Raw genomic sequence first — 15546 nt, forward strand, 5'->3', positions numbered from 1 at the left:
CCCATCCCCGTCCCATCCCCATCCCCATTCCCATCCCATCCCCTCTCCTCTCCTCTCATTCCACCCCATCCCATCCTCTCACCTCCCCATCCCATCCCCATATCCCCAATTCCATCACCATTCTCATCCCCATCCCTATCCCCATCCCATTCTTCTCTTCCCCTTCCCCTTCCCCTTCCCCTTCCCCTTCCCCTTCCCCTTCCCCTTTCCCTCCCATTCCATTCCATCCCATCCCATCCCATCCCATCCCATCCCATCCCATCCCATCCCGTCCCGTCCCGTCCCGTCCCGTCCCTTCCCGTCTGCATCCCGATCCCCATCTGCATCTGCATCCCCCTCCCCCTCCCCATCCCATCCCCATCCTCACCCCCATCCCCTCCCCGTCCCATCCCCATATCCCCACCCCATCCCATCCCTACTTGCATCCCCATCCATATTCTAATCCTCATCCCCTCCCCTTACTGTCCCATCCCGTCCCCATATCCCCATTCCTATCCCCATCCTCATCCCCATCCCCATCTCTATTCTCATCCCCTCCCCCATCCCATCCCCATATCCCCACCCCACCCCATTCCATCCCCATCCCCATTCCCATCCCCATCCCCACCCCCATCCCCATCCTCTCCCCTCCCCTCCCCCTCCCGTGACAGCTTCATCCCCCTCCCATCCCCGTCCCATCCCCATCCCCATTCCCATCCCATCCCCCCCCCTCCCTTCCCCTCCCCTCTCCTCTCATTCCACCCCATCCCATCCTCTCACCTCCCCATCCCATCCCCATATCCCCAATTCCATCACCATTCTCATCCCCATCCCTATCCCCATCCCATTCTTCTCTTCCCCTTCTTCTCTTCCCCTTCCCCTTCCCCTTCCCTTTCCCTTCCCCTTCCCCCTTCCCCTTCCCTTTCCCCTTCCCCTTCCCCTTCCCCTTCCCCTTCCCTTTCCCCTTCCCCTTTCCCTCCCATCCCATCCCATCCCATCCCATCCCATCCCATCCCATCCATCCCATCCCATCCCATCCCATCCCATCCAGTCCCTTCCCGTCTGCATCCCGATCCCCATCTGCATCTGCATCCCCCTCCCCCTCCCCATCCCATCCCCATCCTCACCCCCATCCCCTCCCCATCCCATCCCCATATCCCCACCCCATCCCATCCCGGTGGGCGCGGCGGGGGCGGAGGCGCGGATCTCCGCCCGCAGGGAGGAGCCGCCGCCGGCGGGCAGCTGCCCCGGGCCGGGCCATGGTGCGCGCGGCGGCGGCGGCGCGGCGCCGGAGGGAGCGGAGCGGCGCGCGGGGCGGGCGGCGCCGCGCCATGGAGCCGGCGGCGGGCGGCGGCCCCGGAGCCGCAGCCGTTGCCCGCGCCCGGGCGGCGCCGCGGCGGCCGGGGCTGCGCTGAAGCCCCGGAGCCCCCCGCGGCCGCGGCCGCCGCCGTCCCCGCCATGGCGCAGCCCGCGGGCCGCGAGCTGCCGGGCATCAGCACCGTAACGTACGTCTTCGTTTACAGCCCCGGCGGCCCGGCGGGTCCCCCCGGGCCCGGCCCCGGCCCCGAGCCCGCGCCGCACGCCGCGCCCGCCCCGCTGCGCGGCCCCAAACGGAAGCTGTACAGCGCCGTGCCCGGCCGTAAGTTCATCGTGGTGAAGAGCTACGCGCCGCAGGGCGAGGGAGAGATCCAGCTGAACCGGGGAGAAGCCGTCAAGGGTGAGTGCGGCGGGGATGCGGGCGGCGCTGCGGGATGCGGGGCGGGGGTCGCGGCGGCGGGGGAGAGCGGCGGAGCGGCGCCGGTGGCGTTTGGCCCCGTGGTTCTGGGGAGGGGATGCGGGGCCGGGCGGAACCTCGGCAGGACCGGGGCCGCCGGGCTGCTGCAGGTTGGTCTGCGGGGTCTTGGGGCGACGGAGGGGGGCCTGGAGCCCGGGATCGGGGCTCAGCAGCTGAGCCGCGGGGCGTGGATGCGGGCGTCAGGTGTGGCGCCCAGGTGCGGGGCCTCGGAGCCTTGCTGGGTCCCTCCAAGCACCCCAGGCCCCGGCGCTCGGTGGCAGCTCCGTGGCACTGGCGCCGCGCTCAGTGCTGGGCTGGGAGCCCCAGTGAATCGGACGGCGCTTTGCTGGGGCGGTCTGCGGGCGCTGCTGGGGTGAGTGGCCCCGATCCAAGGCAGTGCCTGAGTGCAGGCGGAGAGGAAACAGCGTCCATGCGGAGCCCCCAGCGCAGCCCCGGCGATGCGGAGCTGATGGGAGACGGCGGCTGAGGGGGATGATGGCATCGCCCGGTACGTTGGGCAGCTGCTTGGAAACCTGCCGTCGGTCAGGAGTCAGCTTCCAGCAGGTAGCAGTGAGAAGAGGCTTCCTCTGCAAGAACCCAATTCCAGCGTTTCACAGAAAGTTGAAGGATCTTCCTCCTTCTTTTCCAGCCGTGGGCTGGAGCTGCTCCCCTGACTGCTCACGTCAGCTCTCCGATCGGGGCGTCGCAGCTCAGGTGCACATGGGACCTTCAGGAATTGTCCTGAGCTGTGCACACCCACATGGCAGCGGAGCAGGGGGGCTGAAGCTGTGGCTGTAGGTGCGGTGTTTGCTGGAGGAGTCACTGCAGAGATGGGGCTTTTCCCTTCTTCACCCACTGAGCGGTGTTTTCCATCCTGCAATTCTTCATCTCGTCGTGCATTTGCGTTAGGGAGGTGGTCCCATAGCAGCCTGTAGTGATTGCAGCAGAATGTGTCATTCATGAACTCACCTGTTGCTGCTTGCACACATCTCTGAGCATGGGATGTGGTGCTGGAGAGGAGGGCTGCTTGCATCGCAGCGTGGCTGGGGCTCAGCAGAAGGGTCTCCCATGGTTGCCCTGTGGGAAGGAGCTGCAGGGCAGGTGGGCTGCGTGCTGCTGTTGTGTGCTGCTGTTTTGCTGCTGGTTTATAGCTAGAGGGACATGGAGTCATGGGCAGGCTGTCCTGGTTTTGCAGGGTGATCATAGAATCATGCAGGTTGGAAAAGACTTCTCAGATCAACAATCCAGCCCAAACCCATCCCACTGCCCACCTCCCCCAGTGCCACATCCCTGTGCTCACTGAACACCCCCAGGGATGGGGGCTCCCCGCTGCCCTGGGCAGCTGTGCAGTGCTTACTGCTCTTTGCAGCACAGGTTGTTCCCAATTCCAACCCAGCCCTCCCCGTTGCACCCTGAGCCCATCCCCTCCCATCCCATCCCCCTTCTATGAGGATGGAGACCAACCCCTCCTTCACTCCAGCCTCCTTCCAGGAGGGGCACAGAGCACTGAGCTCTGCCTGAGCCCCTCTGCCCCCCTCTGCCCCATCCCCTCCCCCATAGGACCTGTAGGACAGCGCGGTGCAGTGTGAAGTGGGGCTGCATTCTAGAGCAATTGCTGTAGGTCCTGCAAGAGATCCAGAGGTCCCTGAGCATTTCCTCGTGTTCCACTTAAGGTTGCACCCCATATTAAAAGCAGGTCGGCTCCTGCCAGGTTCCTGCCATGTCCTGGTGTGATGGGGTCGGTCTCGTGCTGGGTTTGTTGCTCTGGATCTTTCTTCGTTGCCATCCTGTCCCCATCCCCATCCCCTTCCTGTCCCATCCCCATATCCCCACCGCATCCCCACCCCATTCCCATCCCATTTCTTCATGAGCTGTCAGTAGGAATTGGGTTGAAAGGCACAGCGCGGGTCAGGAAGTGAGCATGGCAGTGTGCTGTGACCGTCCTGGTGGCCATTGGGTGACAAAGGATAGCGACTGATGCTGATATTTCATCCGTAAGGCAGCAAAAGCATGTGAGGAGAGGGGAGTCTGTCCTTGAGCTGCTTGTCGCTGGTAATGACAAACAAAATGAGATGTCAGAACCCCAAGCAAGGGGAGAACCGATCGGCACCAGCCTCGGAATGTTGCAGAGGGAAGGGGCTCCTGGCAAGGGGATTTAGGACAGCAACCTGGGAACAAGGGGAAACCAGGAACACGATGAATGCGCTGGTTCTGGATCTCATTTCTTCACACGTTGTGATCAGGAGGAGTGATTCTCAAGCAACTGTTACTATGTGCACCCAACAGCAAGTGCTCCTCCATAGTGCAGTTCTCGCTGCTGTTCTGTGTTGCAGCATCCTGAGCCGCCCCACGTGGAGGGAACGGCAGCCAGCGTTGCTGCTGGTGTTTGTTGGGTGTTACCATGGTAGTTCTCAGCTGCACTGGGGGTTCAGAGATGGGGTTATTTTACCTGTGGGCTCGGGTTGTTGTAAGGCTGAGTGATCAGCGCTGGTTCCTCTGATTTCCTTCTGCCAGCACGCAGCTCTGGACAGCAGGACCTGGGGGTCCTGGTAGGTGAGGATCTGCTCAGGAGCCATAGAACTGTGGGATGGTGTGGGTTGGAAGGGCCTCTAAAGGCCATCTGGTCCCATTCCCTGCAGTCAGCGGGGACCCCCTCAGCTCCATCAGTGCTCAGAGCCCCATCCTCTGACCATGGGTGTCTGCAGGGATGGGCAGCAGCACCTCTCTGTGCAACTGAGTGGTGCCTCACCTCTCAGCATGAAGCCCTCCCTTACTGGGAGCCTTACACCTGCCCAGGAGCTGCCCTTTGGGAGCTGCTGAGGTCTCTCCACTGCCACTCTTTTCTGGAAGCAGCTCCAGAACCTTCCAGGCTTTGTGCTTCTGCTGAGAAGACCCCTGAGATCACAGAGTCTGGCCGTAACAGCACTGCTCCCAGCTGCACGGCCATTCATTGCGGTGCCCCGGCCACAGCAGCACCAGGAGCTGCCTCCAAAGAGCTGCACCACGGCTGGAGGGCTGTCCTGTGCTCACAAACCAGCACTCAGTGCTGACTGGTGCTCACCCAGGATCGGTGCGGCCCCGTAGGGCTGCGTGTTCCATCAGTGGGGCTGGAGAGCAGCGCCCACCCCGTGCTGTAGTGTCCCCTGTTTTGAGGTCCCTCTGTTCCCCCCCCCCCCCGAGCCCCATTTCTGTGTCACCGTTTGAGGCTGGGTGTCCCCATGAGCACCCAGGGCTGCATTGCTCCACTCTTGGTTCCCCAAATCCCTGTGGCTCTTGGGGACTGGGCTGTATAGGAAAGGACCAGTGGCCCAACACTGGGGTTGAGTGGGAGCTGGGGAGGGTGGGTGGGAGCTGGGGGGCTCCCGGCACCCATTCCAGAATCACAGAATCACCAAGGTTGGAAAAGACCTTCAAGATCACGCGGTCCAACCATCCACCCATCCCCAATAGCTCTCACTAAACCACGTCCACCCATCCCCAATAGCTCTCACTAAACCACGTCCCTCAACACAAAATCCAAACTTGAACACCTCCAGGGTCGGTGACTCCACCACCTCCCTGCTCAGCCATTCCAGTGCCTGACCACTCTTTCAGAAGAGCAATATTTCCTAACCTCCAACCTGAATCTCCCCTGGTGCAGCTTGAAGCCATTCCCTCTGTTCCATCACTGTTACACCAGAGAAGAGGCCGACCCCCAGCTCACCACAATCTCCCTTCAGGCAGCTGTAGAGAGCAGTGAGGTCTCCTCTGAGCCTCCTCATCTTCAGACTGAACAATCCCAGCTCTTTCAGCTGCTCCTCTCCATTGAGCCCACCGATGCTGGTCCCACTGCATGCGTCCATCCAGGCCGTGCCACGATGGTCGCAGCGCTGGGCTGCCGGTCGTGGTTGGAAGAGAGAAGAGTTTTCAGGACCACTGGAAGCTCTTGGAGACCTGGATGCGGGATTTCCTCCTGCTGGAAACCTTCCTGTGGAAGGAAAACCGAAGAATGGCTTAGGGAGGTTAAAAGGAAATGAATAGAATAAAACCGAAATGTCTTGGGGAGCTGGAAGAACCTATTTTTTGGAAGAAAAGGGGATTTTTGTTGCATGTTTGTGGAACTGCGTGGCCAGGCTGGCAGTACCTGGCCATGCAATGGAAGAAAGGTTGAGGGAACTGGGATTGTTTGGCTTGGAGAAGAGAAGGCACCAGGGAGACCTCATGGTGGCCTTCAGTGCTTGAAGGGAGCGGATAAACAGGAGGGGAATGGATGTTTAAAAGGGTGGATGGTGATGGGACAAGGGGAATGGCTTTAAAGTGAGACAGGGGAGGTTTGGGTTGGATGTGAGGAGGAAGTTTTTCATGCAGAGGGCGGTGAGGCACTGGCACAGGTTGCCCAAGGAGGCTGTGGATGCCCCATCCCTGCAGGCATTGGAGGCCAGGCTGGATGTGGCTGTGGGCAGCCTGGGCTGCTGGTTGGTGACCTGCACACAGCAGGGGGTTGGAGATGATGGTCATTGTGGGCCTTTGCAACCCAGGCCATTCTATGATTCTGTGCTGGGGATGAGGCACAGGCCTGCACCCACTGCAAGCAGTTGACACATTGGCAGTGCTGTTCCACAGTGCAATTCCTCTCCTGGACCCAAGCAGGGCCCCGTCCTGGTGTCCCTTTGTGCAGTCAGCTCAGAGCAGTGCACGGTGAGCTGCAGTCATTGCCTCATCTCTTGAAGCAGAGATTTATCCAAGGGCAGCCGAGCACAGCCCGTGTTTCCCTTCTGGTTGTTTCACACTGAGTTTCAAAGCAACTGGGTTGGTCCCATGTGTGGGATGCTCAGGCTGTTGGCATAGGGGTGCAGCTGCCTTGCAGCTCCTGGGGCTGCGCTGCTGCGGTGCTGCTGGGCGATGCTCTGTAGCAGCGGGTCACAGAATCACAGAATGGCCAGGGTTGGAAGAGACCTCAAGGATCATGAATCTCCAACCCACTGCCACAGGCAGGGCCACCAACCTCCCCATTTAATGCTAGACCAGGCTGCCCAGGGCCCCATCCAAGCTGGCCTCCCACACCTCCAGGGATGGACGGGGCATCACAGCCTCTCTGGGCAGCTGTTCCAACCCCTCCCCTCTCTGACAGCTCACAGCTTCCCCCTGACATCCAACCTCCATCTCCCCTCCCTCAACTTCAAACCATTTCCCCTCGTCCTGCACTTATCAACCCTTTCCAGGAGTTGATTCCCCTCCTGTTTGCAGGCTCCCTTTGGGTATTGAAAGGCTCCTGACCGTGGCTCAGCTGTAGGCTGCAGCCCAAGGGCTCGGTTGTGCCTCTCCTCTTGAAGCTCCATCTGCTCGTTGCTACATAAATATCTGACCTCCTTCTCATCCCCGCTGCACTCTTTTGGGCTGTTTATGGCATTCGATGGGTAATTGTGCCTGATTGCAGGAAGGTGTCCATTTCTGTCAGTTTGTACAAGTGACTCCTTGGCTTAGGGATGCCTTCTGCTCCAGATGTCCCACAGAAGTTTCTGTTTCTGTTTCATTTTTTTGAAATCCCGCTCACCATTTTGTGTTCTGTCTCTGCTTGACCACACTTTGGTTTGCCATTAATGTGCCCCATTCCTTACGTCTTTTCCTGCAGTTTTCTTTATGCCTCTTATCAAGCCTTCGTCTCTTCTCTTAAACAAGTTTGGTTTCCGTTCCAGACGAGTGGAGCTCTGTGATTGCTGTCCTGGCAGAGTCCTGATGGGCTCTGCATCACTTTGGTTAAGTAGAGAGAACATAAAACGTGAAACAGACTAAATTCTAAAGAAAAGCAACCTCCTGGTGTTTAGAAATATCGAACTGTGTGTCCCTTTCCTCTCCTTCCTTGTTCACTTCTCCAATGTAATGCATGGAGGCGGCTGCACTTCACCTCTGGTGTTTCTCCATGGCTCGCCAGTGTTGCCCTTGCTGGGCTTTTCCAACCTGCCCATGGCTTTGTCCTCCCATGCATTGGAGGGGCTGCAATGGGAGGAGGGGCACTCAGCCCACAGCAGGGCTTGGGGCTTTTGGGGGCTTTGAGGTCGCTTCCAAGCCAACCATTCTGTGGCTCTTTGGGTCCCAAAAGGGCCGTGTGGGGCAGGAGGGCTCCAGCTGTGAGGATGCAGCCCATGGGGATGGGACCAGGACCTGTGTGTGTGAACCCCCAGGGCAGCACCCAACAATTCCCCCAAGTGAGCAGCAATGCTGTGGGTCAGGAAGGCGCTGGGGGGGTGGTGGGTGCAGGGAAGGGCAAATCTGTGGGGCTCGTACAAGGTTTCCAAAGTGCTGCTGATGGTCTGACATCAATCACACCTTATGAGGAAGGTTAGGAGTGCCTAACGAGGACAGGGCAATGGGAAGAGGTGTCAGAATTGACTACAGCATAAAGAAGAGATGGAGATTCCCTGGGGACATGCAGAACATGCCGTCCCTCTGTGGTTATTAAAGCTGCCACCGGTTGGCATTACAAACTCTATTTTTAGCAGTCTTAAACTATGGTGAGAAAAAAATTGGTCTGGCCTAAAATTTTCTCACTCTGCTTAAAGTTTAATTCTTGCCACGGGTCAGGCTGCGCAAGCCAGGCTCGCTCAGCATACAATCACAGAATCATTCCAGTTGGAAAAGAGCTCTGAGATCAACAGTGCGACCCCAACCCACCCCACTGCCCGCGTCCCCCAGTGCCACATCCCTGTGCTCACTGAACACCCCCAGGGATGGGGGCTCCCCGCTGCCCTGGGCAGCTGTGCAGTGCTGATTGCAGCACAGGTTGTTCCCAATTCCAACCCAACCCTCCCTGTTGCACCCTGAGCCCATCCCCTCCCATCCCATCCCCCTTCTATGAGGATGGAGACCAACCCCTCCTTCACTCCAGCCTCCTTTCAGGAGGGGCCCAGAGCACTGAGCTCTCCCTGAGCCCCTCTGCCCCATCCCCTCCCCCATAGGACCTGTAGGACTGCGCCGGTGCAGTGTGAAGCGGGGCTGCATTCCAGAGCAATTGCTGTAGGTCCTGCAAGAGATCCGGAGGTCCCTGAACATTTCCTCGTGTTCCACTGAAGGTTGAAACAGTGGTTGCACGCTGGCTCTGGAAGATCTCATCCTTGCACAGATTTACGCTGAGTTTTCATATCACAGAATCACAGAATCACCCGGGTTGGAAGGGACCTCAAGGATCATGTAGTTCCAACCCCCCTGCCTAGCAGGGCCACCAAACATCCACATTTAGATCAGGTTGCCCAGGACCCCGTCCAACCAGGCCTTGAGCATGTCCAAGGACGGGGCATCCACAACCTCCCTGGGCAGCCCGTTCCAGGGCCCGACCACTCTCCTTGTAAAGAACTTCCCCCTAACGTCCAACCTAAATCTTCCCTCCTTCAACTGGGATCCATTTCCCCTAGTCCTGCTATTGCCAGCCCTTTTGAAGAGTTGACTCCCCTCCTGGGTGTAGGTTCCCTTCAGGTATTGATAGGCTGCCATGAGGTCGCCCCGCAGCCTCCTCTTCTCCAGGCTGAACAAGCCCAACTCCCTCAGCCTGTCCTCATATGATCGCTATCGACGAATCTCACCAAACCCCCACTGATCTGCGCCTCCCTTTCTAGCAGCATTTGTGGGAATTCGTTTTTCTGAGTGTTTCTGTACCCATCTCAGGACTGGGATGGAATTGGAATTCCTGGAGCAGCTTTGCCTTCGAAACAGGGTCAAGAAATTCATTCTGTTCCCTCGTTTGTTCTGGGAAGGTCATTTTGAAAGAGATGGGAAGAAGCCAGGATGCGGCTGGTGGCCGTGGCTCTGAGGATTACACAACCTCCCGGGATCGCTGTCTGTCATCAGCCCTGCTTTCTGCTGTGCTACATTTCCCTGAGTTTAGGGCAGGATTTTTCCACTGAGAAAGTGTGCTGCGGGTCGGCAGCGCGGCCACTTGGTGTTGGTGCTGTGGGGCTGAGATGTGCAACCACAGCCCAGCAGTCCCTCTGGAAATGAGGGAATCAATGGCCAGAAAGGCTGCGGGGAGACCTCATGGTGGCCTTCCAGGGCTTGAAGGGAGCGGATAAACAGGAGAGGAACGGATGTTTAAAAGGGTGGATGGTGATGGGACAAGGGGAATGGCTTTAAAGTGAGACAGGGGAGGTTTGGGTTGGATATGAGGAGCAAGTTTTTCATGCAGAGGGCGGTGAGGCACTGGCACAGGTTGCCCAAGGAGGCTGTGGATGCCCCATCCCTGCAGGCATTGGAGGCCAGGCTGGATGTGGCTCTGGGCAGCCTGGGCTGCTGGTTGGCGACCTGCACACAGCAGGGGGTTGGAGCTGATGCTCACCGTGGGCCTTTGCAACCCAGGCCATTCTGTGAGTCTGTGAAATGTTGTGCTTCACAGTTTGGGTAGAAAACAGTCAGAAAGCGAAGGGAAGACTGAGGAATGGTGCCAGTGGAACAGCATTGGGATCTCCGTGCCCTTTTTAGGACCTGTGCTGCTGTGAGCTGTTCTCCCCCAGCTTCGCTTTTCATCCAGGGACACAACGGAGGGGATTTTGCTCATTGATGATAAATACAAACTCTACAAACTTTTTCTTTCCCTTTTCTTCAGCACAAATTCTTCCGCCTGGGAGTCCTCTCAGCCTTTCCCCATCAGGAGATGCTCCATCTCTGCAGCCCTCTTTGTCTTTGAAAACGATGGTTTTCCCACGATGCTGTGGGTTTTTCATTCATTCATTCATTCATTCATTCATTCATTCATTCATTCATTCATTCATTCATTCTTCACCTGCATGTTTTAATGATTTTTCTCCTCCTATTAATGGAGAGTGGTAACGATCGTTTCCCTTTTCAACGTTTCTGTGCTTGCATTTACAAGCGAGGCTGCCTCAGTGCCTCTCTGAAATACATGCAGATGAAATTCCTCCACGCCTTCAGATGCTGCTTGCACGTTATGTGGCTGAGGTTGGATTGCTGCACATCAGAATGCTATTGTTGGTGCCTTGCTTCTGCAGCAGCAGTGTGCTGAGAGCTCCCTGCTTGCAGAACCACTGAGGTTGGAGAAAACCTCTGAGATCAAGAGTCCAACCCACCGCATCCCAATGTGCCCGGTGAGCAGAGGAAGCCTTGCTGGGGGTGCAGACAAATGAGATGCCATCCACGTTGCTCCATCTCCTGCTTTCCAAGGGGTGCTGCTGTGAGTGGCTGCTTCCTGAACCCCTTCTTCTGGTCCTGCCCTTGAGGTTCCTGCAGGCTCCCCTGGGTTCAGCGCTGCGTTTTGGGGCAAAGGACAGCAAACTGTGCGCGCATGAGCCCGACTCACACCAAAAAACACCCCTTATTTTCCTGGTTTCATTTCCACCAGGCAATGCAGAGTGGCTCCGTGTCTTTCTCTCCTTTGTGCATTTTGCTTTTAGATGCCCTTTTTCCTTCCAAGAATGTTTTCTCTTGCAGATAACCCCGTTTAAACGTTCTTTGCCAAGCCCGTGATCCAATTTGTTCCTCATCCACTGGTTGTTCTCCGAGCGCTGCAGGACTTAAAAGTGCACATGCCTGGGGAGAAGCACAGAGTAATCCTCTTAATTTAACACTGAAGTGTTTTTCAGAAGGTGTGTTGGGGGGGATTTGTGCTCCTGAACTCCTCCTGAAGGTCCTTCTCAATTTCCTGTGCTTTGTCTACACCTGAGCTCTGCAGCAAGGCAGAATTTGTCTCTCAGCTGTGCACTGCAGAGCGGTGTGTTGGAAGGGATGGAACCCACTGTGCTGCCAGAATAACAGACAACTTTATTCCCTCCTCAGAGTTTCTACTTCCAACAACTCCATACCTTGTGTTTGGCTATGTTGTACCTTGTGAGGTTCTCCAGGGCCCAGCCATGCATGTTGGGATTAGGGTAACCCCACTGCTGCACAGCCATCTGTGTGTGTTGGGATTAGGGTAACCCCACTGCTGCACAGCCAGCCCTGTGTTGGGATTAGGGTAACCCCCCTGTTGCACAGCCATCTGTGTGTGTTGGGATTAGGGTAACCCCACTGCTGCACAGCCATCCGTGTGTGTTGGGATTAGGGTAACCCCACTGCTGTACAGCCATCTGTGTGTGTTGGGATTAGGGTAACCCCCCTGCTGCACAGCCATCACTGTGTGTTGGGATTAGGGTAACCCCACTGCTGCACAGCCATTGCAGTGTGTTGGGATCAGGGTAACCCAGCATCCCTGCTTTGCTCTGGGGGATGCTCCGAGGCTGCTGGGAGCAAGGAGGGCTGACTCACCCATCTGCATGGGGCTGGCTGCTGTACACAACCACACCTGAGGCCGCTGTCTAGACTCCCTGCAGTCAGTGGTGAGAAATAGCTCTTCCAAAGTGTAATTTATCTCATCCCAAGTTAGACATTTAAAATCAGTCTGATGAATCACGCTCTGAAATAGCCCATTTCTCTGTTGACTAGCTCAGATATAGATAGCCCTTTTGCTGTCTCTCTTGACCATTAGCAGGGGCTCTTGCAATCCACAGCAGGGATGTTGGCTTCAGCATCCGCTTCCCATTGCTCTGCTGTTGTCTTCAGCATCCCATGGGGGAAGTCAGCGGAAAGGACAGCGCTGATCTGACGCCTCACCTGTCCCAGATGGAGCTAACCAAAATGGTTGGTCTTCTCCAAAGTTATTGGTCCCTGACCATGAGAATGATGTTGTGGCCCTGGGGCGTGGGGGGGGTCTGCAGCACAGCGCTGGGGGGAGCGGCTGGGGGAGGGGGACGGGGTGGCGTGGGGCAGAGGGGCTCAAGGAGAGCTCAGTGCTCTGGGCCCCTCCTGAAAGGAGGCTGGAGTGAAGGAGGGGTTGGTCTCCATGCGCAGGGAACGGGGATGGGACGGGAGGGGATGGGCTCAAGGTGCAACAGGGAGGGTCAGGTTGGAACTGGGAACAACTTGTGCTGCAAAGAGCGGTCAGCACTGCACAGCTGCCCAGGGCAGCCCCCATCCCTGGGGGTGTTTGGTGAGCACAGGGATGTGGCACTGGGGGATGTGGGCAGTGGGATGGGTTGGGGTCGCACTGCTGATCTCAGAGCTCTTTCCTGACCTACATGATAACATGATTCTCTTGGAAGCAGCAGACGTTCCCCACTGAACCATCATTCTTCCTTCCCACGTGGCTGAAATATTGCTTTGCAGAGGGAACGAGAGCTGGGCGCTCGGGGCTGTCTCAGTGTACACTGCTCCACTTGAATACTCAATTCACATCTTTAGTCCCACAATGATGAGGTTAATGATCAACTGAACAGGCCCAGAGGTGTTGTGCTCCTCACAGAGGTGGGATGTTGCTGTCGGGGGCTGCAGGAGGTTGGGGTGGAACGGTGGCTCCCGAGCTCTCCTGGGAGTGGGATTTCACCCCTGGCCCTGGGGATGCTGCCAGAGGGACCCAGGGCTGATGGGAGCAGCTCGCCTTGAACCCAGCTGTATTTGGGGGTTGCACACAGACCCTGCAGGGTCCCAGCCTGTGGGGCTTCCCAAGCAATGAGTCACTGCCTCTGGAAGCTGTCGCTGCTGGGAGCAGTGGTGGGCGGGAGGAGCCCTCCTCGGTGTGTTTTTCTTGTCTTGATTAAGAATTAGCAGTGATCCACACGCTCTGCTCTTTGTTTAAGCCTCTCTGTCAGATGTGTGTGTGCTCCATTGTCATTTATCCCTGCTGCTTGTCGGAAGGCACGTTTCCTTCCCCATGGGATCACAGCTGATGGATCTGAGCACAACACGGGGCAGATACTGCGGTGCTCATGGGTGGGTGAGAGGTGCCCCCACCTCTGTGCCCAAGGGTCGGTGTGCCAACTCCTAGCTCTGGGAACCTCAGGGAACGGGGGCTGTGATCACAGCCTTGGGGCAAGATTGGGTGCAGGGCACTGTAAAAGCCAAATCCAGAGTGGAGATCTTGAATCACTACATTGGTAGCATAGAATGATGGAACCACAGAATGGTTTGGGTTGGGAGGGAGCTTCATAGAACCATAGAATGGTTTGGGTAGGGAGGGAGCTTCATAGAGCCATAGAATGGTTTGGGTTGGGAGGGAGCTTCATAGAACCATAGAATGGTTTGGGTTGGGAGGGAGCTTCATAGAACCATGGAATGGTTTGGGTTGGGAGGGAGCTTCATAGAACCATAGAATGGTTTGGGTTGAGAAGAACCTTTGTAGAACCATAGAATGGTTTGGGTAGGGAGGGAGCTTCATAGAACCATAGAATGGTTTGGGTTGAGAAGAACCTTCATAGAACCATAGAATGGTTTGGGTTGAGAAGAACCTTCATAGAACCATAGAATGGTTTGGATTGAGAAGAACCTTTGTAGAACCATAGAATGGTTTGGGTAGGGAGGGAGCTTTGTAGAACCATAGAATGGTTTGGGTAGGGAGGGAGCTTCATGGAACGATAGAATGGTATGGGTTGAGAAGAACCTTCATAGAACCATAGAATGGTTTGGGTAAGGAGGAACCTTCATAGAACCATAGAATGGTTTGGGTTGGGAGGGAGCTTCATAGAACCATAGAATGGTTTGGGTTGAGAAGAACCTTCATAGAACCATAGAATGGTTTGGGTTGAGAAGAACCTTCATAGAACCATAGAATGGTTTGGGTTGAGAAGAACCTTCATAGAACCATAGAATGGTTTGGGTAGGGAGGAACCTTCATAGAACCATAGAATGGTATGGCTCTGAAGGACTTTCATAGAACCATAGAATGGTTTGGGTCAGAAGGGATCTCTGAGGGCCATCTGACCCCAGTCCCTGCAATGAGCAGGGACACCCACAGTTCCATCCAATGCCCAGAGCCTGGACCACGGGTGGATGTCCCAGCAGACCTGTAGCAGGCTGATGCTGAGAGCCTGTATTGCCTGTTTCTAGATTACAAGGGATGAGGGTAATGATTTTCTGTGATTCCTGTGCATTACCTCTGGATACCATGTAGTTAACTTTCAATGGTGAGAACAATCACAGTTCATTAGGAGCACAAGTGTCATGGATGGAGGCAGCTGTGTGAGGTTCTGCAGCAGGGCACAGTGATGCCTGGTGCTCCTGGGCACATGCACACACCTGGACAAGGAGCTCCTCTGCTGACTGCAGTGCTCATCGGGGGCTGTGAGCAGGAAGTTGGGGTCCCGTGGTGGCTGTGTGCAGGAGGTGGTCGGGGGCATTTGGCTTCTGACCGTTGTTCTTCAAATCTTCTGCAATATTGCATCCAGGCCTGGGGAACCCAGGCACAGGAAGGACGTGGAGCTCTTGGAGCGGGTTCAGAGGAGGCACTGAGATGAGCAGAGGGCTGGAGCAGCTCTGCTGTGAGGAAAGGTTGGGAGAACTGGGATTGTTGAGCTTGGAGAAGAGAAGGATCCAGGGAGACCTCATGGTGGCCTTCCAGTGCTTGAAGGGAGTGGATAAACAGGAGGGGAACGGCTGTGTGTGAGGCTGGATGGTGATGGGACAAGGGGAATGGTTTTAAAGTGAGACAGGGGAGGTTTGGGTTGGATGTGAGGAGGAAGTTTTTCATGCAGAGGGCGGTGAGGCACTGGCACAGGTTGCCCAAGGAGGCTGTGGATGCCCCATCCCTGCAGGCATTGGAGGCCAGGCTGGATGTGGCTGTGGGCAGCCTGGGCTGCTGGTTGGCGACCTGCACACAGCAGGGCTTGGAGCTGATGCTCACCGTGGGCCTTTGCAACCCAGGCCATTCTATGATTCTATGAAATCCTCTCTATTGGCCATCTGTGTGAGCATCTGCATGGCTCTGGGTGCTGAACGAACATCTGCCCGCCAGCAGCAGTCATTGGAGGCTTTGTCTGCCAGATCCCACCATGCCTTCCCCC

At 56.7% G+C, this 15546-nt stretch overlaps 1 protein-coding gene across 1 annotated transcript in view; it reads left to right on the forward strand.

Moving 5' to 3' along the window:
- SHANK3 (SH3 and multiple ankyrin repeat domains 3) overlaps positions 1-15546 on the forward strand; it is a gene marked incomplete at both ends in the record, with an annotated part of 295242 nt that overhangs the window by 113576 nt on the left and 166120 nt on the right. The window contains one exon of the mRNA XM_079534115.1: positions 1503-1696. Coding sequence (XP_079390241.1) covers positions 1503-1696 — 194 coding nt within the window. The remainder of the gene's footprint in view (positions 1-1502; positions 1697-15546) is intronic.

Source organism: Tetrao urogallus, assembly GCF_951394365.1.
Source record: "Tetrao urogallus genome assembly, chromosome: 1".
Taxonomy (NCBI): Eukaryota; Metazoa; Chordata; class Aves; order Galliformes; family Phasianidae; genus Tetrao; species Tetrao urogallus.